The sequence below is a fragment of the Vombatus ursinus genome, unplaced genomic scaffold (assembly GCF_900497805.2).
Source record: "Vombatus ursinus unplaced genomic scaffold, bare-nosed wombat genome assembly UNPS02014812.1, whole genome shotgun sequence".
NCBI lineage: Eukaryota > Metazoa > Chordata > Mammalia > Diprotodontia > Vombatidae > Vombatus > Vombatus ursinus.
The window spans coordinates 48845918-48871531 of record NW_020954590.1 but is presented as its reverse complement, the minus strand read 5'-3'; the positions used below and the strand labels follow the sequence as shown (position 1 = coordinate 48871531).

Here is a 25614-nt window from a genome sequence, read left to right as displayed (position 1 = left end):
TATTCCCCCCACCCCTATTTTCCCGCCTCCTTTTGTGTGTTGTGTTCCTTTGTTAGACTGTAAGCAACTTGAGAGCAAGGAATGCCTTTCTTTTTATTAACTGTATTCCAGCACTTAGCACAGTGCCTGGTACATAGTAGGTACTCTAAAAATGTTTACTGGATTAATAAACTCACAGACCTGGAGTCAGATAAACTCATCTTTCTGAGTTCAAATCTAGCCTCAGACACTTACAAGCTGTGTGAGCAAGTCACTCAACCCTGTTTGCCTCAGTTTCCTCATTTGTAAAATGAGCTGGAGAAGGAAATGGCAAACCACTCTAATCTTTGCCAAGAATACCACGAATCTGGTCACAAAGAGTGAGACGCAACTGAAATGACTGAACAACAATAAACCCATAACTGAATAGTGTTTTGTTTTGTTTTTTTCAAATAAGGCATATAGAAGAAAAGCATTTATATAGTACTTTAAGTTTGGCAAAGAGTTTTTTACTCAAATTATCTCATTTTCTCCTCACAACAACCCTGGAAAGGTAAGTGCTACCATGATTTCCATTTTACAGAAAAAGCAACTGAGGCAGAAGCTAAGTGACCCTGCCCAGGGTTACACAGCTAGTAAGTATCTGAGGCTGGATTTGAACTCAGTCATTCCTCAGATCCAAAGCTTTATGCTCTGCTCCTCTCCAGCTGCCTCTAACAAAGTGACTACATCAGTTCAGATTTAACTGAGCTTAATCCACTAATGTGAAAGCATAACTACATACGATCCCGCCCCAACCTCCACTTCTGGAACTTCTGAAAAGTTCCTCCACTGCCTTGTTCATGTCTTTTAGCAGCACCAGGTACTAGAAAGAGCCTGGGACTCAACTCTGCTCCTTACTAACCTAAGTGACTTTAGTCACATGACTTCTCTAAGGCTGGGTCTTGTTTTGTTTTCATCTGTGAAAATGAAAGGTTGGCACTAGATGGCATCTCTTTCCATGATAAAGTCTATGACACATATTTTCCTCTTACTGGCTTTGGGGTTCTGTTTCCAGCCTGGCTATAACATCCACATGTTTAGAGAATCCCATGGCTTCAGCTTGGACTAATTTCCCTAAAACACTGGGATTAGGCAAGTAAAGGGTGGTGGAATGGCCTCTTCGAGGATCACCCTGAGCTCCCAGTGCGGGTCAGGGCAATCAATGTTGCTTGTTCAGGGAACAGAATCTTATCAGCTATCTTCAAAAATACCTTGTTCAAACCCCTGAAATCTTAATTTGTCTGTATCATAGATGTCTTCCTCTGTAAGAGTTTTCCCACTGTCAGGTATACTTAATATTTTTATTATAGTTGCTTATGTTCATTGCACACCTCAGATTTTCTTTGCTAACCCATGAGTCATATCAACATTCCCTAAAATAAGCATCTTACCCATCTGAGCTGTCCATCACTAGTGAGTTGCCTGTAGAATCCTCTGAAGTCTCTAACAATATCTCCAAGGTCTTTATTAAGCACATGATGGGAAAGTGCTTTTACGGCACAGACCACTGTAAAACACAATTAAGCATTTGGTTGTTGGTTTTGCTTTTTCTTCACAGTAAGCCAATATATCGAGGAAAATACTTCATCAACTCAACAACTTGAAGCCAATCTGTGTATTTTGTAAAATGTTTTAAATTTTAAAAAGGATCCCCAAATAGATTCTTTCCAACTATAATAAATGAGTAACTCAAAAATATTACATCCTTTAATATGTGTGATGGTGTAGGTAATTTCTAGTAGAGAAAATGAACGTCCTGATTGGACTTAATGCCAGAAATAGGGCCTTGAAAGTTTAAATTGTGATGTTCCTAAATTACTTTCCTTTTATATTTGTCATTGTTTAGTCACATCCAACTCTCTGTGATCTTACTTGGAGTTTTCTTGGCAGAGATACTGGAATGGTTTGCCATTTCCTTCTCCAGCTCATTTTACAGATGAGGAAACTGAGGCAAACAGGGTTAAGTGACTTGCCCTGCGTTGCACAGCTAGTAAGTATCTGAGGCCAGATTTGAACTCAGGTTTTCTGAACTCCAGGACTGATGTTCTATCCACGGCACAACCTACCTGTCCTTTTGTGTTTGACCAATGACCAAACCTAGAGTTAAATGTCACCTGTTCAGAGTAACTGGAGGAAAGGGGGGTTTGAATGACAGAAAACTGTTTTAAAATTCAACCTTACTTCTGAGTACACAAATACTTGCTATCAAAATGTTTCTATATCTAGAACCTAACCAGAATCACTTTTTACTGATGAAAGAAGATTAATTTATTGCTATGTTAAGTAATAATGATAATATAGCTGTAATGTTTGCAAAGTACTTTCTTCACATAGACCCAGTGGGGTAGATAGCCCAGGTAGCTTAATGGTGTAGTGAATAGTTCCCTGGACTTGGAGTTAAGACCACCTGTGTTCAAATCCCGCCCCCTCTTCTACTTACTAGAAATGTGAGCCTGGAGTCACATGACCTTTCTAAGAATCATCATCTTCAGTTTTCTCATCTGTAAGATGGGGTTAATAATAACATCTAACTCACTGGGCACTGTGAGAATCAAAAGAGATAACATATGGAAAGTGTTTGTGCAAATATGAAAGCATCATACAAATGCCAGTTATTACCATTTTTATTATTGTTATTAACAGTGGCTCTGGGAGGTTAAGTCACTTGTGTATCATCATAAATCATTACAGGATGGTGGAAGGAATGATGGCTTTTCCGGAGAATAGTGAAAGGTAAATGTGGTGTTTGTTTCTCAATGGTTAATCACTAATTATGGCACTCTTTTCAAAAGGAATTTGTGTCCTTGTATATAAAAGGAATTTGAAGAAAAGAGCGATAACTTATGGTACATTACACTCTAAGCCACATTAAACTTTGGGCCCTTGACTTGGATCAATACTATGAATCACTGACCATACCTTGATCAGCAGGTCACATGGTAATGAGAAAACCCAAAAGTATCCCCATAACATCCTGGATGCTGTGATATACCCTGACTATGTAACTGTATTTTTCGATTATATTCTGCAATTAGACTAATAAAGAACGTGGATTTTAATTACTGAAGTTGTGAGAATCGGATCTTAAAAACTGCAGCAATTTGATACTTTGGGACCATAGCAACAATATACTATAATACATATTGTGATGGGGATGGAGAATGGGGACCACGATCATCTTAAATCTTGACAGATTAAAAATGTAGACATCCTCCAATCATCTGGTGGCCTAATAGTGGAAAGTAAGGAGAATAGTCTCATCCACTGTTCTAACAAGTATTTGTTGTCCTTGGATAAGAGACACCTGTAGACTTGCTTAAACAGTGACCTCAACTCTGAAGTTTTGTCTAAAAGGATCCTTTTCACAATTGTAAAACTATTTTGCCACCTCCCCTTGTCTCCAGCCCTTGAACAGGGAATATTTTCTCCTTCTGATAAACCCTACCAGATGCATGACAAATATCCCCCCAGAAGTTCCCCTTTTTTCCCTTAAATGATTCCTTCTTTCTCTCCTTGTCCCTCTCCTGTAAAAGGTGTTATTTATCTCTCCTAAGTTGCTGCAGAATGCTGCTGATTGGCTACATACTCTAAGCAGAACTGAAAAGTTATAAAAACTAAATCTGCACTTGCAGGAAGTTGAAGCTGCTATCAGTAGTTTCCTTGGCATGCTAATAAATCTCTCTGCTTTTATTTTGGTCTCCTATTTTTGACCCACACTCACCAGTGTTCCATTGATGGGTATGCTGTTCCTAAGAGGTGGAAAAAATTCCCTGACAATATATAGCTAGGTCTCAATTAGTTGGAATAATGAATCCCATGAGGTGGTCCTATTGTTCAAATTCACAGTGAATGTTTACAATGGGGCTGGAACAAATGGCCATTTTTACATAGTTATATAACTTTGAATAGTGAAAATCTGACTATATGGATTCATTATTTTCATTAATCGAGACCTAGCTGTATTTCACTAAAGTCCTACTCCAAATAACTCATAATGATATGGAGAACCTTGGGTTCTTGGAAGATAATCCTAGCAGAGTGCTGGCTCTGGCAGGTCCAACCAACCTAGACAGGCTTGGAATATGGGCCCTGGGACATAATGGTAAAAAATATTTTTCAAGGACTGGGTAAGTTTGGGGAGGCTCAGCAAGAAGTTGGTCTCAGGGTGACGGATTTTTCGGTCACATTAACTCTCTAAGGCCATTGTAGAGGGAGGACTCACAACAATGAAAGTACATATCCTTAAAGTATTAAAGTATACTTTGCATGCGTATGATGCTTAGACACATGTACGTTAACCCATGAATGGCTGGGAACACTCTAAAAATTAATTAAAGTTAATTAATTACAGTGTTACTTCTAACACTCCTGTAATATCTCCACTGAGCATGTGGCTTTGTTGCTCCCTGCTGTTCCCAGCCTCATCTGAGTGCTGTTCTGGTAGCTATGTTTTAGCCAGTGGGAGGAATTTGTCTTTTTACATACGCATGTTTTTAAAAGTTCTAATTGAACTGGGGAAAAGTAGAACATTTTTTTCTCTTTTCTGAATCATGTGGTTATAGAAATACTAAGCAAGCTGAGTGAAGTAGCTTTAAATATTAAAAAAACCCCAACGGACATGTTTCATCTCGAATGTATGAGGTCTCATCAGTATAACACATTTAACGAGACCACTATGAATCACTTGACCTGTGTGGTCAGATTCAAATGGGTTCTGCCATGTTGTGGCCTCAGGAAGGCAGAAACAAAAACTTTACTACCAAAAAAAAAAAAAAACCACATTTATTTAAAAAATACTAAGAAAGAAATCTATTTTTGCCTTCTTGGCACAGGAGGCAGGTGGGAAAGTTGGGGGTGAGGTTGGGAGGTGTTCTTCAAGGTCCCAAAGTCAGGAGCTAGAGCATGTGATCCAAGGTTGGATATCTATCTTAAAACTTTAAGCCAATGGGCAACATTAGGTGAAGGCTAAGCTGTCTGGCCATGTTCAGAGAGAAGTCTCGGTTAAATCCCCAAACGAGTTTTCAGCCAAAGGAATGAAGAGAAAATCAGCAAAATATCTGAAATGAGCAGTCCAAAGCCTTGGTTATCTATCTCACAGGTAATGGTTCCAAAGGCCAGGCATGAAGCTACGAAATTGTCACTATCTTTGATGAGCTCAGTCTTACTCAATCTTTGTGGATTTGTCTGTACTTTTCTCAACACTGGCTACAACAAAAAGGTTTTGCAGTCGTGAAGTTAAAGAGGCTTAACTTACATCACGGGACAGGTCCAGGAACATGTGGAACCTAGTTCATTCTAAGACATCTTATCAGGGTTGTTTTGATGAAAATCTTTTGTGAACAGCCAAGGGCCATACAAACATGTTATAATTAGCAGTGTGATCAGCAGTACTGTTTCTCACTCCTAGTGCCTAATGAATAAATAAAGGGGATGACTTCAAGGGCAGAGCCATAGGTCAAAGGGCATTTTACTGATGAGAACACTGAGGCTACAGGTAACAAGCATCAGAGCATTTGAACCCAGTTCTTCTTGACTTCAAATCCAATGTTCCTTTTACTATACCATGGTGCCTAAGTTCCCATGACCTCTGCCTGCCCCAAAACTTGGCACCTTAGACTTTTAAGAGTCCATCCTATATTTTAACAGGTAAACCCTTTACAACATATCCGAAAAACAAATGGTCACCTATCCTTTGTCTGAAGGAGTCTACTGTCTCCTGGGGCAGCCCATTCCCTTTTGGGAAACTTCTGATTGTTAGAAGATCCTGCCCGACATCCAGCTGAAATTGGCCTCTGTGGCTTACACCCATTATTACTCTTATTTCTGCCTTCTGGGTCAAACATAACATGTGTAATCCCTCTTCTAAAGGACAGCCATTCAGACACTTGAAGACAATTATCATATCTCTTCCCCTCCTTCCCTTCTCTACACCTAGCTAACGATCATCAGTTCCTGCAACCGATCCTCATATGGAAGATTCTCTAGGGAGTTAGGTGGTCCGGGGATAGAGTGCCAGGGCCTGAAGTCAAGAAGACCAGAATTCAAATCTGGCCTCAGATACTTACTAGCTATGTGACCCTGCACAAGTCACTTAAGCCCTTTTGGCTCAGTTTCCTCATCTGTAAAAGGAGCTGGAGAAAGAAATAGCAAAACACTCCAGTATTTTTGCCAAGAAAACCCCAAATGGGGTCACAAAGAGTTGGACACAACTAAAAATCACTGAACAACAAGTAGGCCTTATACCATCTTCTGAATGCACTCTGGCTTATCAACATCTTTCCTAACATGTGATGCTAAAAAATGAACATAATACTCTACATATGGTCTGACCAGGCCAAATCACTTAACGTCCCTGTTCCTCAAATTCATCATCTGTTTAAAAAAAAAATAATATCTATGGTACCTACTTCACAGGATTTTTTTAAGGCTTAAAAGAGATGATATATGTAAAAGTATTTTGCCAACATTAATTATATAAATGTCAGTTATTATTATTAATATTATCATTATTATTATTATCACTACTATTGTCAAATGCTTTGTTAAAATCTGGACAATCTCTATGTACAATGTTCCCCTGACCACAGAATCATAGATTTAGAGCAGGAAGGGGCTAGGGGCCATTGTATCCAACTTGTTATTTTAGAATCAGGAAGCTAAGACCCAGAAAGAACAACCCACGTGAACATGGTCATACAGTGAGTAAATAGTCAACTGAATAACGGATCAGAAAGATATATATCTATGTACTCTTTCTTGTTAATGACTGGAGATCACATGTCCCTAATAGGACTTAGGTGTGAAAGGAAGCAGTTAATCTAGTGCAATCCCCTAATTTTTCAGATGAGGAAACTATGGCCCACTGGGGTGAAGTGACTTGCCTTGAGTGGAATTGGTAGTAAATAGAAAAAACGGGATTCCAGTCCAAGTTATCTGTCACTTTTACCATGTTTTTTCCCACTACACCACATTATATTTTTGATTAATTTCTACAGGAATTCAATAGGTAGCAGGTTCAATCCTGACACTGCATAGTACCATTCAGAATGGCTGCCATAAATTTGAGGATCAGCAATCTGTAAATTATGAAAATTAGCTGCATAAGCTAGTGTAAGTGGCATTGAGAAGCTTAGTTAAAGTGTTTACATCTAAAGTCCAAAGAATTTAACTAAGGATTCAGAACACTGAGCTCCAAAAAGAAACCATGTACTTAATTAGTATTTTCAACATGCCAAGTTAAAAAAGAATTCCCTTAAATTCAACCATTCCACTAATTATAAAAACATATGAAAGGCCAATGCCTAAGGCATTTCAAAAAGATCCTAGAAGTGAACACTAGCTTTACTAGTATTAAATGATTTCCAGTAGGAATTATAAAAGCCAAATATTCTACCACTTTTAACTAAAAGGCAGAGCTTGAAGACATTTGTTTATGAACACCATCTTCCAACATTAGCAAAGAAATAAAGCCAAACCCCACTTAAAACAAACAATCCTAAGGAGATGCGGAGAATGGAATCAAGATGAAATAAAAACTTTAATTAAAATGATTAGAATGATATCACATTATCTGAGCAAAATGGCATAGAGGATAGAGTGCTGGGGTTGGAGTCAAGATGATCTGGGTTCAAATTCTGCCTTATGATATTTTCTAGCTGTGTGACTTTGGGCAATAATCTCCCTGGGCCTCAGTTTCTTTATCTGTAAAATGAAATGATTATACAGCCTTTGAAGTCCCTCCTACCACTACAATCCTAAGATCTGAGCCTCAGTTTCTTCATGTGTAAAATAGGGAAAATATTACATACTCACAAGGTTGTAACAAAGCTCAAATGTGATAATAAATGCAAAGCACTCTTTGAGGACTTTAAAGTACCTTATAAAGTCAGTTATTATGTGAGATTATGTAGCACATCCACAATGAATATAAGAAAAGACTTGCCTAGAGTCAGGAGGATCTGAGTTCAAATGTGGCTTCAGATACTAGCTATATGACCCTGGGCAAGTCACTTAATGCTGACTGCCTTCAAAAAAAAAAAAAAAAAAGGACTCCTAAGTGATACAAGGTATCCTTGTTCTTAGCACAAACACAAGCGTTAAACCAAGGGTCCTAACTTGAGGCCCATGAATTTATTTTTAAAAAATATTTTGGTAATTGTATTTTAATACAATTAGTTCCATTATAACCCTATGTATTTTATGCATTTCAAAACATTATTGTGGGAAAGGAGCCCTAGGCTTTAGCAAACAGCCAACAGGATCCAAGAAACAAAAAAGGTTAATCTAACCCTGTATACTATGTTTGATAGAACCGAATAAAGATAACCTTAGTTTTGCAATGGAGCTGAATTGGCATTTTGTAGGCTCAAAGGGCACTCCCTTACTTCTGATTCATACAGCGGGAGTCCCTCTCTTCCTCTGAGATGCAACGCAGGCACCATCTTCTGCCTGAAGCCTTTCCTGAGCCTTGCAAAGGCTATCTCGCTTTCCTGCCCAAACTCCCTCGTACGCATACACTTGTACTTACACACTTTGTATTTAGACTCTCTATACTGACATGCACTTGTTATCTTTCCCATTAGAAGGTAAGCTCCCTTCACACAGGGACTGTTTCATTCTTTCTTTGTTTCCTCAGGGTCTGTCAGTGGTGTCTGGCATAGATGAGACACTCAATAAATGCTGCTGACTGATTCAAAGATAAGATCTAGTCTCTCATGTGGTTATCTGGCTTATCCTTTCACTTCAAAAACCCTCTGACGTCATATACTTTCCTGAAAGCAGATTTTTAAGAGGGGGAAAGAAAGGACTAGGGAATTAGATATTTAGGAGAAAAGGACACAGAAAGTATTTGGCTACTTCAGAATTTTGTCTGAGGTTAACCCCGTTTACTGCTTTGTGGTTTCAAGTCAGGCCACTTTGGAAACTACATTTACAGTTTCAGGCGGTTAACAGACATACCAGATACTGTAGTAAATTGCTCATTCCTTTCCAACAATTGGTCTGTATGGACAGAGCCCTGTGGTGTAACTGAGGAGACCTGGGGTTCTATCCAGCTCCACCACTCAGTGACCACTAGGTGACTTGGTTTCCTCATTTGTAAAATGAGGGATTTGGGAGGATCCAAGGATCCCTTCCAGTCTAAAGCATTCCATGATTCTACGATGATACTGTTCTACTCTGATGAACTAATATGTGCCATAGATGTAAGGAACAGAGGCTTAAGTAGAGAGAAACGAGATGGTTCACAATTGCCTCATTTTGTAGAAGGACCTGTACTCATTTTTTTAGGGCTCAGGAGCATTGATGAGAAAGGCATTTTAGTCCAACCCCTTTAATTTAGAGATGAGGAAATTTGATGTTCCTTCCAGGTCTAGGATTCTGAGAACAAGTCCTAGAATCGGTGGACGTGAACTTTATTCTGGTATGAAATAATTTTAAAAGAAAGTAAATGCTCCTATAACAAAAACAACAATAGCTACATTTATAGAATGCTTTAAGGTTCCTAAAGCACTTTACAAATATCATCTCATTTAATCCTCACAACAATAATGTAAGGTAGTTGCTATTATTATCCCTACTTTTACAACTGAGGAAACTGAGGCTGACAGAGTTAAGTGATTTGCCCAGGGTCACACAGCTGGCATAAGGCAGGATTTGAACTCAGATCTTCCTGACTTCCAAGTCCAGTACTCTGTTGATTAGGCCACATATTAAAATGATAACCTTTACTGCTTAAGCTGAATTTCAAATCAAACAATTGGTTAATAATTATTATTCAAGTTACCCTCATTGGAAGCAATGGGAAAATGGGCCCAGGAAGGTCAGTTTTGAAGCAACTCGTGGGTGGCTGAGGAGGGGAATGGCCAATTTTCCTTAAAAATCACTGCACTCGATCCAAGATAATCCCAAAGGACTAATGATGAAGTATACTATCCACCTCCAGAGAAAGAGCTGATATATTTTTTTTAATTTTATTTATTTATTTTTTTTTTATTTTTAGGCAATTGGGGTTAAGTGACTTGCCCAGGGTCCCACAGCTAGTAAGTGTCAAGTGTTTGGTCTGAGGCTGCATTTGAACTCAGGTCCTCCTGACTTCAGGGCTGGTGCTCTATCCACTGCGCCACCTAGCTGCCCCAGAAAGAACTGATATTGATTGAATATAGACTGAAGCATGCTATTTTTCACTTTCTTTCATTCATTTTTTTTTCTTTTGAGTCTTCTTGTACAAAATAACTAACATGGAAATGTTTTACATCATTGCACATGTATAACCTGTATCTGATCGCTTACCGTCTTAGAGAGGAGGAAGAGGAGGGGAGGGAGGGAGAGCTAGAATTTGGAACTCAAAACTTCAAATAAAAATGTTAAAAAATTGAAAAAAAATCATCCCACTTATATTAAAAACAGGTATCTCTTTACTTTCTTTTATTTCAAGCTCTAAGAATGTCAAAACATGCTTAAACAAGAACAAAACTGAAAGATGCCTAAACACTTCCATACTTGAAGAAAAGTCAACTTACCAACTTCAGTTCCTTTCCCCAAAGTAAAGGTGATTCCATATCCCTTGAGTCCATTCTTTGCATCTGTCTCTATTACGACATAGGCTGCAGAATAGTCTGGGTCAGTGTGCTGCATGGAAACATTCCAATACCCCCCCACCCCAATAAAAACTTTAGTAATCTTAGGTAAATAGAAGTCACGAACAATAAGTAAGAGCTAGCATAACAGATTAATTTGAGTAAACTGTTGGTGATGAAGTGAACAATAAAGAGGGTAAGAATGAAAGTCCTCCATCAGTCCTACCTGCTGTCTCTACATTCCAGATGAACCTGGGATCACAGAGGTCATGCTGTGGACGCTGCCTCTGCTGGGTCTTACACAGTGATGAAGGCTTTGAGTAAGCATCCCACCAGGAAGTAAATATTATCAGAGGACCAGCCCGATTCAATTAAGAGAAGCTCATTACCCAAGGGAGCCCGGCCACCATGTGACAGATTTTTTTTTTTGGCGACAACAATTCATGAAAACATTTTAATAAGTTGGGGGGGAGGGGCCGAGAAGAATGACCTTCTAAGGAGACAGTAGCCACACTAATAAAATCAAGTGAGGGAATTTATTTTATATTGATCAATTCAGTTGTCAAATTCCAAATATAATGGCATTCCAGTTGATTTTACACCCATGAATGTTTGCTCATGTCTGACTATGGCTATCTATTTCCTTCCTCAGTTCTTTGAGTACACTACCCCACACAAACAAGTTTCTGAAAGCTCTGGAAGCTGTCAGAAGCCAAGTGAGATTGGGAAGGAAAACATGCAGAGAGCTGAAGCTCTCATGCAATTCAACTCCCCAAGGCCTGGTGCTTTGTTATTGTTTTTAGCCATGCTTGATTCTTTGTGACCCCATTTGGAGTTTTCTTGACAAAGATATTGGAGTGGTTTGCCATTCCTTCTCTAGACCACTTTACAGATGAGAAACTGACACCAATAGGGTTAAATGACTTGCCCAGGGTCACACAACTAATAAATGTCTGAAGCCAGTTTTAAACTCATGAAGATGAGTCTTTCTGACCCCAGGTCCAGCATTCTATCCACTGCTCCACTTAAGCTGCCCCAAGGACTGCTGCATTGATTACCAATGAGTAAAACCAACACAGATTGCATAGAATGGGTAATAAAGTATGCGTAACACTACCCAAAGACAATGGGAAAGGTGAAGGGAGATGGTGGTGGTGGTAGAGAAGTCCTGTGTATTATATAGTCCCTGGCCTTAACAGAGGTTCTGAACTTTGAATTTGTTTTGTAAATATTTTGAAAACTATTTCAATATAACTGGTTTCCTTTTTAATCCTTGTCTTTTATTTTATGCATTTAAATTAAAAACACTGAGATAGTGTCAATAGACCTCACCAGACCACTTAAGGAGTCTATAACATACAAAAAGCTTAAGAACTCCTGCCTTAAGGAGATTACCATCTACAGAGGGAGTAAAGATTAACATCTAAAATGCAAAAAATAATACAAGACACAGAACACGAATGATTTAAGCACCATATTGCATCAGTACAAAAACATATGTATATAGCCATTTTATTCCCCAAGATCTAATTTGTATAAAACTTATGTGTCCTATAATCAGTGTCATTCTCCTGTAAGTGTATGTTTATTTTCTTTTCAAAAAAAAAGATATCCTGGCTGGGAATGTCCCACCTGTTGATGCAGCCTCTCCAAATGCTATATTTTGCATGACATTGTACAAATTATATATCAAGCTCTAAAATGCTATTAAGTAATCTTAATGAAATTCTCAATAAATGCAAATGTCTGTTCTTCTGTAGATGAAAAAAGTGAATGAAAAATATAAGTTGCTCAGGCTATAACAGTCTGTCAAATTAGTTCACTGATAATGTGGCCAGGGACTGCATGGGTGCTGCAGATAAACAATTGGCTAGGGGCAGCTACGTGGTATAATGAATAGAGAACCTGCCCTGGAGTCAGGAGGATCTGAGTTCAAATCCAGCCTCAGACACTTACTAGTTAACTAACTGTGTGACCCTGGGCAAGTCATTTGACCCCCACTGCCTCCAAAACAAACAAAAAATTTGGCTGACCCCAAATTGAGTAGTGGAAGAAATAAGGCTGGATGGACCTTGGGAAGAGTTGGTCAACCTATGCTTCCAATTATCTCAACTAGTTCAATGCTTCAAAATCCTGTCTCTTTAAGAGCCAAAACTCTCCTGGTAATCTATATAGCTGCTGCAGATTTTTAAAACGCCATAATCCTGGAAGAAGCAAAATAATAAGTAACTCAAGGAGCATGAAAGTTAATTAGGCTGCATTGTGCTTGTAAGAAATGTAAGAGACCTTACTGAAAAAGAAATTCAAATCAAAACTCTGAGCTTTAAACTTAAACCCAGTACAATTCATTTTTGATTTCTTGAAATATAGCTATGAAAAGACAGGCTTTTAGAAGCCCATTGTGTTTTAAATGGAGCTACCTGGGTCCACCAGAAAACCCTAATGACTTGCAACCCAAACCTCCTTAGCTCATAGTTTAGGTTGATTCACGGCTTAGATATAAAGGGTAATGTCATAAATTAGAGGAGTAGGAAAGGAGATCTTTCATGACTACAGGTAGAGGAAGAATTCTTGACCAAATAAAGGATAGAGAGGATTAATAAGAGAAAATGGATAACTCTGATTACATAAAATGGAAAAAAGTTTCACACATGCAAAGTCAATGCCTTAAAATTAAAAAGGATTTAGTTTTGCATCAAACTTCTCTGACAATGGCATCCTATGAGATAGATTGCTATTGATTCACATAGGTAAGAACAAGAGCCATTCACTAAGAGATAAAATGACCAAAGGATTTGAACAGGTTGTTCAGCTTGTGGAAAGGCAAGCTATGAACAACTATATTAAAAAACACTTCAAAACACCAACAGTAAGATAGACAGATGCAAGTAAAATCAACTCTGAGCTTCTACCTCACACACCTTGGCAAAGATGACAAAAAAGTAAAGTGATAATTATTAGAAATTCTATGAGAAGACACTAAGGATGTTGGAAGCAAGGTGAATAGGTCTAGCCATACTGGAAAGCAAACTAGTACTATCCCCCAAAAGTTACTAAACTGTATATTCCCTTTTATCCAGGGATACCATAACTAGGCATATACCCTATAGAGATTGGTTTTTTTTAAAAGGCAGTTGGGGTTAAGTGACTTGCCCAAGGGAGATTTTTTAAAAAAAGGGATTATTGAATATTAAGAGTCAAAAGGCCAAATACAGCACCTCCCTCATTTTATGGATAAAGAAACTGTGTCACATCCAAGGTTACACTATGTGACCCTAGAATCCAGACTTTCTGGCCTTGCATCCAGTGCTGTTTACATTGTACCCTGTGAGGTCCATTAATTGATTTTAAAATTTTTAAATTTTGGTTGTTAATAATTTAATTTGTAACAATTACAGGAGAAAAATATCTTTTAGCAACATTCTACACATTTTAAAGAAAAAAAGATGTGAAAACCTGGGATTTTTAAGTCAAATATTTTAAAAGGGGGGAGGGAGACAAGGGAGTGGGTAAGGTTTGATGCTTTTTACCCTCTGGAGTAAGAGTAAGAAAACTTAGATTCTGCTCCTATTCAACTTACTAACTATAACCCATACTAACCTCCTTCGCTAGTATGTTTAAGATGCTAGGACTCGAGGATGAAATGCCCATTTCCTTGCCAAGCTAACCTCATTTCTTGTACCCTTGATGTCATTCCCTCCAGATCTGCTTAGGGATCTTGTCTCCCCAATAATGTCTTCTCCATCTTCCATCTCTCCTACATCCTACACCTTCCATCTATCTACAAGCTCATTTTCCACACCCTATAAATATTCTTGGGACTAAAAAAACACCACCACCACCACCACACCACCACCACTTTCTTACCTCTATATACTGTAATTCTGTGTGACCCGGGGCAAGTCCTGTAAATCTCTCAGGCTTTTCTCATCAGCAAATAGAGGAGTTTGGACTAGACTTTACTGTCACAGAACGTCAGAATTGTAAAGGCTCTTACTATTCATATAGTCTGAATTCTACAGTATCTCTAAGCCTCAACACCTATCTGAATCAACTAGTTAGGAAAAAAGGGTCCAAATCCTATACTGCTCTTTAAAAGTCTCCCAAAATAAACAAAAACCACGTGTATGTTTGAAAAAATATCGAAGACTAGGTGTGGGATTTTGGACAAGTTATCCATCTTTGGGATTCAGATTCCTCATCCTCAAATGAAACTGAACTAAATGACCTCCCAAATCCCTTCCAGCTTTAAAACGCTACATTAACGTTCTTAGAGGCAGCCCTTCACATTTTTTTTTCTACTTTAAAAAAAAATCATCTAGTAAGGGCCCTTCCTCCCCCTCCCCTTTTTATATTTTATTCACATTTTTAAGTAGAGCCATTGTGGCCGTGAAGGTAGAGAGTTGTCCACAGAGTAAGGAAGACCTGTGTTTAAGACTCTCTCTGACACGTCGTGTCAGCTACGTGAGATCACGGTAAGCCTTTTTGCACCCAGGCAACTCTCTAAACTCTTAAGTTGCAACTGTTGCTGAATTGCATTGGTAGAAGGTTCCTCATTGGGAGTTCCCTATATCACTAAAATTAGAGATATAGTAAAATATGATAATTCATTTTTCGAAGGAAGCTAGGGTCATGTATTTTGATTCAATATAAGGAAAAACTTGCTGACAGTTGTCCCAAGTGAAATGGCCCGCACACTGCGCCAGCGGATATTTAAGGAGAGGTTTGCCGACCGGCCGACCACTTAGTGGGTCAGGTATAGCAGGGATTTAGACTAGTCTTGGAAAAAATTGCGCCCAGAAGTTCCTGAAAGTTGGACAACTGCAGCTGAGAAACTTCACCATAACCACCATAAAGGTGGTAAACTACTTAGAGAACGTAGCTGGGGTCTGGCTGTCAGTGCCGCGCTACGCCCTACCCCCGCATCCCGCTCCCGCGACTCCAACCAGGGTGGAACCACGCGGGTCAAAGTCTCCGCGTGTTTCCAACTTCGCTTCGCGATCTTCCTCGCTGGGATACGGACGGCCTTCGCTAATGACTCGGGCTAGAAGCTCACGGGCTCAGGACTTGGAGCTCACTCTTACCATGGCATCGGACCCGTGGCCTCCAAGAGAGGTCGGGAAACGCACATCGTAGACAGACATCCTGGTGATACGGCCCCCAACCATCTTGCTTCAGTTCAGCTCTTCTCGGGGTACACTGGAGAAGTACAATTCCCGGAGAGGGGGCGGGGAGGAAACTCCAGGCCTTGTCCAATTTATAACCCCGGGAAAGGAGGGCTCACCGGGGTTGATTGGTTGGAGCACTGTCCATCTTCGCACCGCCCACGTTGTTCTGTCCCCTCCCTTTTCCATTTCTCCATTGTATATAGTACAGAATAGATTATTATGAAATAGCCAGAAGCATGATGGGAGTTGTCGGCTCACAAGTATATGGGAAATGTAGTTCTATTACCCACAGAGTTGGAAACGTGCCACCTGCTACTTCCTTGTGGTCAGAAAGCTTCATTTCCCTACTCGAGCTCTCCAGTCCCGATCTTCAATGATGCTTAAAGTTGCAAAGATAGTCATACCCTTGGCTCAGTGAGTTTTGTCTTCCATTTAAATGCATGTCATATCCCTGAAGAGTTAATACATTGAGGTTTTTTTTTTCAGTCATTCCTAGTTCATTTTGCAGTAATTTTGCAAATTATTTTCATCTATTGACTAGCACTTATTAAGTAGGTGTAAGACACTCTGCTAGGCACTGGGTATTCAAAGTAAAAGCAAAACAAAACAAAACAAAAAATAGTCCCTACCCTCAAAGAGCTTAAATTGTACTGAGGGAATACAATCCTTAAAGAGAAATGTGTACAAAATTATTTGAGGATGGAGAGACCCCGCTGCTGAGAATAGGATCCTCGTTTCTCACCTGACTTCACTATTTTGGAACTTGTTTGACCTCTCCTTCACGCCCCAGAAAGCTCACTAATGGGATAATCTCATCAACCCGAAAAATCTAATCAGCCTCAGTGTTGGCTGGACCTTTTCATTATCCTCGGTCTCCCTTACTGTAGGAACTCCAAACCTCCATTTAAGGAGAGAGTTCAGCTTACATATCCCCTCATTTCTCACCTTGCTGCACGACTTTGGGACTTTCTGTTTTCCACTATGCCCCTGCTTTGGGCACTCTTTCACTGTCTTCCCTACCTCACCCCCCCCTTTCAGTATATGTGTGTGTGTGTGTGTGTGTGTGTGTGTGTGTGTGTGTGTGTGATTTTTAAACTCTGTGAGAGCAGGGACTGTCTTGTAATTCCAGCGCTTGGCATAATGCCTCAGACATAGAGCTTAATAAATGAATAAATGTTTATTGAGTATCAGGAATTTCTTCTATAAGAGGCAGTAGCTGAGTTGAACCTTAAAGAAAGCTAACGACTTTAAGAGGTAGAAATATGGAGTGGATTCCAAGCATAGAAGACAGCTCAGGCAAAAGTAGAGATTATAATGTGGAGTGTGTAGAACAACAAATAGGCCAGTTCCGATGGCACAAGAATGCATGAAGGAGAGAAATGTCAAATAAGTCTGGAAAGATAAGTTGAAGCCAGACTATGGAGGGCTTTAAGGAGTTTTATTTTATCCAAAAGGCAACAGGAAGCCACTGAAGATTTATGAGTAGGTTGGTGACATGGTAAGACTTTTGCTTAGGGAAGATTACTTCAGCAGCTTATATGAAGGATGAATTGGAAAGAAAAATTTGGGGACAAGAGGCCAAATAAGAGGTTAATGTAATAGGTCAAGGGAGGGTTAATGAGAGCCTGAGGTAAGATGGTAGTCATGTGAGTGGAGAAAAGGGAATAGATATAAGAGATGTTATAGCAGTAGAATCTATAAAACTTAAAAACTTTCTATTCCATTAAAGATCCAATTTATTCCCCCTGCAGGTTGTTACTTTTGGTTGTAAGCCTATGCCTTTTGCCTTTTGGAATATGGTAATCCAGAAGTTTCCAAATCTTATCTGATTTTGACTGTAGTTTTTTGTTGCTTAAACTACTTTAAGTTAGAAATAGGTATAGGAGGCAGAATTAAGAATGATTCAAGAGTGATTTCAAGCTTGTAAATTTATTTAACTAAAAGGATGATAATACTCTCAACCGAAATAGGGAAGTTGGGAAGGGAGGGTGGGCTTAGGGAGGAAATATGAATTTCATTTAAAATATATTGAGTTCAAAATACCCATGGGACATTCAAGTAGTGGAGAAAGTGGGAAATTATGGCTAGTTTTATAGATGTGAGCAGACTCTCTAAGACCATAAATTGCAGAGGTGCTGTTGAGGTTTAGAGGTGCTGGGATCCCAAGATCACAACTTGAGGGTCCTGCCCGAAAGAATTCGACCCAAGACTTCTTTCAGCCAAAGACAAGGTTTATTAAAGATACACCATATTAGCCAGACTGCTAAGAAATCTGAGCATCTGTGAGCTATTGGCTAGATTGTAAAAATCTGAACAGTGGCTAGATTATAAGAATCTGAGCATCTTAATAGAGACAAGATGGATCTTATATACAGAAAGACTATGGGAGAGATCTAGGAGTGGCCAAGTAGTCTATGAGGTAATAGAACTCCAGGTCCCTGGACCACCTGGCCAAGGGAGAATGGAGCCTAGATAGGATTAAGGGTGGGAAGTGGCTTGGGGGCATAGGGAGGTAAAACAATGGAGGGCTAAACTAGGTTAAGGGTAACAGAATTGGGAGATTGGGTGTAGGCTATAACAAAAGGCCAGTTGATGGGATTATAGCCTCAGACAAATGCCAGAGATTTGGCCATGTGAGAAAGTTCAAGGTTTTTCCTTTTTGGGATCTAGATTCCATCCTCATCAGTGCCAACCTGCATTGGAAGAGGGAATTTCTCTATCTAAAAGTTCCCTGTACCAATGAAATCACAGATCCACAGATTTGGGAGTCCTCAGCATAAACATGGGAGTTGATGAGATGGGTGAAGGCGAACAAAAAAATGGGAGAGCTGAGGTCAGAATCTTGGGATAGAAGAAACAGCAGTGTCACAAAAACATCCAGGAAAAGGCGGAGTCAGTAGTGGCAGATACTTCAGAAGGATAAGGACTGGGGGAGGGGGAGGGGGAAGCCAATAGATTTAGGGGTTAATTGGTGGACTTCTGGCCAAGATGGTTGTCTGAACAGAGGCAGACTGCACAGCTCACACTTGATGGGGTTGGAGTTTGGACCCCAGAAAGAAAAAACCCTGGACTTCCCCACATGACCAAATCTCTGGCATTAGCCTGAGTCTATAATTCCATCAACTGGCCTTTCATTGTGGCTACACCCAATCTCCCAATTCTCTGTTACCCTAAACCTAGCCTAGTCCTCCCTATGGTCCCCTGCCATTTTCCACACTTAATCCTAGCTAGGCTCCATTATCCAGGTCCCAGGAGTTCTGTTCACCCCAGTTTACTGGCCACTCCCATCCAGACCCCTTCACCAGTCACTTCAAACTACTTGGTCACTCCTAGATCCCTCCCACAGTCTTTTTGTATATAAGGTCCATCTTGTCTCTATTAAGATGCTTAGATTCTTATAATCTAGTCACTGCTCAGATTTTTATAATCTAGCCACTAGCTCACTAATGTTCAGACTCCTTAAGAGTCTGCCCAATATGGTGGATCTTTAATAAACCTTGTTTTTGGCTGAAAGTAGGCTTGGGTTGAATTCTTTCCGGCAGGACCTGCATATCATGATTTTGGGGTCCCAGCACCCCTAAACCTCATCACATTGACCTTAAATTCACACTAATTCATCAAAACCTTAAGTTCACACTAAACCAAATAATAAGCAAGAAATCCCATGAGATACTACAGTAAGTGACTCCTTTTGCCCCAGAACTGCACCAAGAGTCAGTCAGAACTCTATGGGCAATAGGAAAGAGGTCTAACAGCAAAACCAGAGCCAGTGCAAGCAACCAAGCCCTTAGCTTCCTAATGTAACAAAATCTCTATGAAGCCCGCAAGCCTCTGTGTTAGGAGGTAGCAGGGTAGAGAACCACTATGAGACAACCTTGGGGTGGGAAAATGGATTTTGGAAGCCATAGGAGATCAGTGGTGACCAGTGTAATGCTTAGAGTGGGACAGCTCAGGTACCCAGGAACTCTTGTGAGACACCAAAGAAGGCCCTAAAAGATCCAGCACTCTGAATTTCAAAGATCATGAGAAGTCAATCCCTGGGAAGTAGAAGTCAACTCAGAAACTCAGGGTATCCAGAGCAAGACCAAACAATGCTAACCACATCACCCAAAAGTAAAGCCTAGTGAGGAACCTGGTCCTGGCATAAAGCCCCAATTCAGAAACTAAAGAGAATAAGTAGCTTAGAATTGAAAGTGATAAACTTGCTAATGGACTTCATATAAACTGAAACATACCAAACAGAAATCAATGACTCCATGAGACAGCATGAAATACTGGACCAAAGCCAAAGGATTGAAAAATAGAAGAAAATGTAAGCTATCTGAGATTTAAAAAAAAAAAAAAAAACACAAACACTGACTAGAAAACATATCAAGGGTAGATAATTTAAGAATTACAACTCCCTGAAAACCATGATTAGAAAAACAAAAGCCTGCACACTATCTTTCAATAAATTGCAAATGAAAATTACCCATATCTATTAGAACCAGAAGGCAAAGTGAAGAGGGAAACCACTGATCCTTTGATGAAAGAAACCCCAACAGGAAAAGACTCAGGAATGTCATAGCCAAAATCCAGAGCCCCAGAGCTTTTTCAAAGGTAAGGAAGTGGGTGACAGAATGCTCGGTATGGGCCAGTTTAGTTGGAATGGTGTGAGGGACTCTCTGATGTTGGCTACTGCCAAGTGGGGGTGGGATTGTGGCAAGATGGGGTAGGAACTGGGTATTAGGAAGTAACCAGAGCTCACGCTCCTGAGGCAGGGGCTGTGCTAGGCGGAGTTGTGGTGAACTGGGATGGGCTGGATACGGAGAAGTAACCGGAGCTCATGCTCCTGAGGCAGCAGGCAGTGCTATGTGAGCTGCTATAAGCTGGGGAAGGAACAGGATACAAGGAAGTAGCCGGAGCACGTGCTCCTGAGGCAGGGGGCTGTGCCACGTGGGAGTGGGACGGCAGAGGACGAGTTCCCTTTGCTTAGTCCCCTCCCTAAATGCAACATCAACCCCAGACGCCTCCTTCCTGTGTCCTTCCTGACTTCCTGGGTCACGTACCTTCCTTTTGTGTAGCACTGACCCCAGACGCCTCCTCCCGGTATCTGGGCCTGACTTCCTAGGTCACGTGCTCTCTCTTTGTCTATGCACTAATCCCAGACGCCTCCTTCCTGTATCCGGTCCTAGCCTCCTGCGTCACTTCCTCTCCCTTGGTGCGCTAAACTCAGACATCCCCTTCCGGTATCTGACCCTACTATCATTGACTAGTAGGCGGGCTGAGGAGGAGGGGCTAAGTAGGTACTTAAGGTACTTAGCCTTGCTGTGATGGCCTCTGAATAAAGCTTGGGTATTGGCACCTCCTGGTAGGCTCGTCTCTGTGTGTTTATCCGGGTAGGCTCCGAAGACTGGTAAGTAGTATGACTCTGGCAGCCTGCTCCTTATAGGAGGAGAGTGCACGGCGCGGCCGGCACAGAATGGAAAGAGTGTGAAAAGAAAAAATGTTGTCTTAAAAGTTTTGCTGGAGCTACACTGTAAAGGGCTTTGAATGCCAAGGCTGAGGAGTTTGTATCTTATCCTAGAAAATGTAAGAAGCCACTGCAAATTCTTGATTAGCATAGTGACATGGTTACACCATGTATTTAGGAAGATTACATTCATAATGGTGTGGAGGATGTATTGGGGTGGGGGTGGTGTTAGTTGAAGCAAGGATACCAATCAGAAGGCTATTGTAATGTGTAGGTGAAAGAGAATAATAGAGAAAACTAGGGTGGTGGCCATGATGAGAAGGGGATAGATTCAAGAGGTAAAATAAATTTATTGTGAATTGAAAAAAAAAAAAAGAGGCTCAGATTCTTAAAATCTAGCCAAATGCTGAGATTCTTAAAATCTAGCCACTGCTTGGATTCTTAAAATCTGGCCCGCTTGGATTGGCGATACAAATGTTTAGATTCCTTAAGAGTCTGGTCATTATGGAGAATTCTTTAAATCTCATCCACCCCCAATCGATGTTCTAATAAATCTTGTCTTTGGCTGAAAGAAGGCTTGGGTCAAATTCATTTGGGCAGGACCCACGTGTTGTGATTTTGGGGTCCCAGCTCTCCTAAACCTCAACACAACCCGTGCTGGGACTGAACCCAGCTCTTTTGACTCCAAATGCTCTGTCAAATATACCACATTGCATTTCTTACCAATTATGCTCTACTGTGGAACATATAACCTTTTATTCTCATCTAATATTTTAATAGTATGAATTCTTTAAATATTTAGATAATATATTTTCAAATAAGGCATAAGATGGTGCTATAAAACCTATTTTCTATCAAACTATTTTCTAGTCTTCTTGGCAGTTCTTGTCAAGGAATCCCTTCCCCTAAAGTTTGTGTCTTTGCATTTATCAAATAAATCCATCAGCTGCTATACAAATGTGTTCTTATGTCTTGCTTATTAAGGTTTTGGTGACATTGTTTTCAGTTCACCTACCTGGAAATGGAATAAATAATGAGTTTACTAATAAAAAAAAGAAAAAATAGAAATATTGAGAAGAAAGAATTGATGATGAGGCAACATATTACATATGGCATGTGAGGGAGAATGGAATCAAGGATGACTCTAAGGTTGAAAACATGGGGAACTGGGGCAGCTAGGTGGCACAGTGGATAGAGCACTGGCCCTGGAGTCAGGAGGACCCGAGTTCAAATCTGGTCTCAGACCAGATACACTTACTAGCTGTGTGACCCTGGGCAAGTCACAACCCCAATTGCCTCACCAAAAACCAAAAAACAAACAAAAAAAAATACGGGGAACTTAAAAAGATCAAAATATGCTCAACAGAAATAGAGAAATTTGGAGGACAGGCTAGTGTGGGGGGCAGATGGATTATTTTGGATGCATAGAATTTGAGATGCCTTTGAAAAATCCAAGAGGAATTAACCATGTTGGTATATGACTTAAGTCAGGAGAGAAATTGGGGCTAGTTATATGATCCAGGAGTCATGTGCATTGAGGTGATATCTGAACCCATGAAAACTGATGTAACCATGGAGGGAGGGTTAATGGAAAGAAAAGAGCCAAGGACAGAGCCCTGAGAGACTGAGACTCATGGTTTGTAACTAGAAAAGATGTGTAAGATACAGGAGTGGTCAGTCAGAAAGGAAGGGAACCAGGAGAGAGGACTGTCACAAAAGTTGAGCCAGGAGAGAATATTCAGGATGAAGACATGGTCAAAAGAGAATTCAGGATGAAGACTGAAAAAAGGTCATCAGCTTTAACAATGAAGAGATCATTATTTGAAGAGTGAATGAGAGATGAGAAAGTGGAGGTAAGAAGGTTGGCAGTGAAAAGAAGAGGTGCTGGAGCAGATAGCAGGGGTGAAGTGAAGGTGTTTTAAGAATGAGACTTGAAATTATTTGATGGCAGAAGGGAAGGAGCTGGTAGAAAGACTGCAAATTAGAGATGACAGAGGAGGTGAGCTCCTAAAGGAGAGAGGAGAGGAACTCAAAGGCCCAATTAAAGGGTTTGGCCTTGGCAAGAAGAGCCACATCTGCATTCCAGATTGAAGAATGGTATAGGGTTGGTTGAATGGTTGGTGGACTGATAGGATTTTGACGTGTAAAACAGAAGAGATGAGGGAGCTCATAGCTCATGGCTTCAGACTTAACCCCTCAAAACAGAATTGATCTGTCAACCTGCTATGTTAAATGCCAATTGTGTACCTAGCACTCTATTAGGCAGTTTTACAACAGAAAATCTACATGACTTGGGAGCACTGAAATGATGGCTGAAGGTGATAAAAATGTAGCAGGAGGTTTTTGAGAAGAAGATTTGATAAGGTAGTCTGAGCTATTAAAAAGACCTAATTCCATTTCTAGGGCTCTAAAGATTAGTTTATGAAATCATAGGAAAAACAGAAATAACTTAATATAGTATAAACATACTTACATAAGGCAATTTGTTATGTGAAAAATCTTATCACCCTCAGAGTATAGTCAAATAGGGGAAACAATATATAAATAATTGGATACATACAAGATAGATACAGAATGGATATAGGTAATTTGGAAGAGGAAGGAATTTACTGTTGGGGGTTGGTGGGGGGGTGTGTGAAAGGGCTACTATGGAGGTGGGATTTGAGCCACTGTTTTTTTTTAATAATTTCTTTTTAGTTTTCAACATTCACTTCCATAAGATTTTTGAGTTTTGAATTTTCTTCCCCACCCTTTCTTCCCTCCTCCCCAAGACAGTGTGCAATCTGATATAGGCTATACATATACATTCCTAAACGTATTTTCACATTAGTCATGTTGAAAGAATTAGAACCAAAAGGAGAAATCATGAAAAAGTAGAAACAAAACAAAACAGAAGAAAAAAAGAGCAAATAGTATGCTTCTATCTGCATTCCTACTCCACAGTTCTTTGTCTGGATGTGGGTAGCATTTTCCATCATGAGACTTGGAGATGTTTTCGATCTTTGCATTGCTGAGAAGAGCTAAGTCTATTGAAGTTAGTCATCGAACAACATGGCTGTAACTGTGTACAATGTTCTCTTGGTTCTGCTCACTTCACTCAGCATCAGTCCATGCAAGTCTTTCGAGGTTTTTCTGAAGTCTGCCTGCTAATCACTTCTTATAGCACAATAGTATTCTACTACATTCATATTTTGCTCAGCCATTCCCCAATTGATGGGCATTCCCTCAATTTCCAACTCTTTGCCACCACAAAAAGAACTGCTATAAATATTTTTGTACATGTGGGTCCTTTTCCCATTTGTATGATCTCTTTGGGATACAGCCCTAGAAGTGCTATTGCTAGGTCAAAGGATATGCACATTTTTATATCCCTTTGAGCATAGTTCCAAAGTGCTTTCCAAAATGGTTGGATCATTTCACAACTCCACCCACAATGCATTAGTGTTCCAATTTTCCCACATCTTCTCCAACATTTATCATTTTCCTGTTGTGTTGACCAATCTGATAAGTGTGATGTGGTACTTCAGAGTGGTTTTGATTTGCATTTCTCTGAACAATAGTGATTTAGAGCATTTTTTCAAATAACTATAGATGACTTTAATTTCTTCATCTGAGAACTGACTGTTCATATCCTTTGACCATTTATCAATTGGGGAATGATTTGTATTTTTATAAATTTGACTTAGTTCTCTATATATTTTAGAAATGAGGCCCTTATCAAAGAGACTGGTTGTAAAGATTCTTTCCAAATTTTCTACTTTCCTTCTAATTTTGGTTGCATTGGCTTTGTTTGTGCAAAAACTTTTCAATTTAATGTAATCAAAATGATCCATTATGCATTTCATAATGTTCTCTATCTCCTGTTTGGTCACAAATTCTTCTGTTCTCTATAAATCTGACAGGTAAACTATTCCTTGCTCTCCCAGTTTGCTTATCATGTACCCATTTTGACTTTATTTTGGTATACGGTGTTAAGATGTTGGTCTGTGACTAGTTTCTGCCATACTATTTTCCAGTTTTCCCAGCAATTTTTGTCAAATACTGAGTTCTTATCCCAAAAGCTGAGGTCTTTGGGCTTATCAAACAGCAGATTACTATAGTCATTGACTGTTATGTCTTGCATACCTAACCTATTCTACTGATCCACAACTCCATTTCTTAGCCAGTACCAAGTAGTTTTTCTTCCTTTTTGTTTGTTTTTGTTTTGCTAGGCAATGGGGTTAAGTGACTGGCCCAGGGTCACAAAGATAGTGTCAAGTGTCTGAGGCCACATTTGAACTCGGGTCCTCCTGACTCCAGTGCCGGTACTCTGTCCACTGTGCCACTTAGCTGCCCCCAAGTAGTTCTGATGATTGCTGATTTAAAAAAAAAAATTAAGATCTGGAATGGTTGGCCA

General features: G+C 39.9%; 1 protein-coding gene across 2 annotated transcripts in view; it reads right to left on the bottom strand.

Annotated features, from left to right (window-relative positions):
- The window catches only part of LOC114054081 (mitochondrial enolase superfamily member 1), a 44811-nt gene extending 28962 nt beyond the window's left edge, over positions 1–15849 (bottom strand). Inside the window, exons 1-3 of one of the 2 annotated variants that reach the window (XM_027877183.1) lie at positions 15683–15849; positions 10542–10650; positions 1413–1528 (exon numbers count right to left, since the gene is read on the bottom strand). In XM_027877183.1, coding sequence (XP_027732984.1) covers positions 1413–1528; positions 10542–10650; positions 15683–15766 — 309 coding nt within the window. In that variant the 5' untranslated portion in view covers positions 15767–15849. Of the gene's footprint in view, positions 1–1412; positions 1529–10541; positions 10651–15682 lie in introns of those variants that run through there. The other variant, XM_027877184.1, reaches the window with a different exon arrangement.
- Between the last annotated feature and the right edge of the window lie 9765 nt (positions 15850–25614).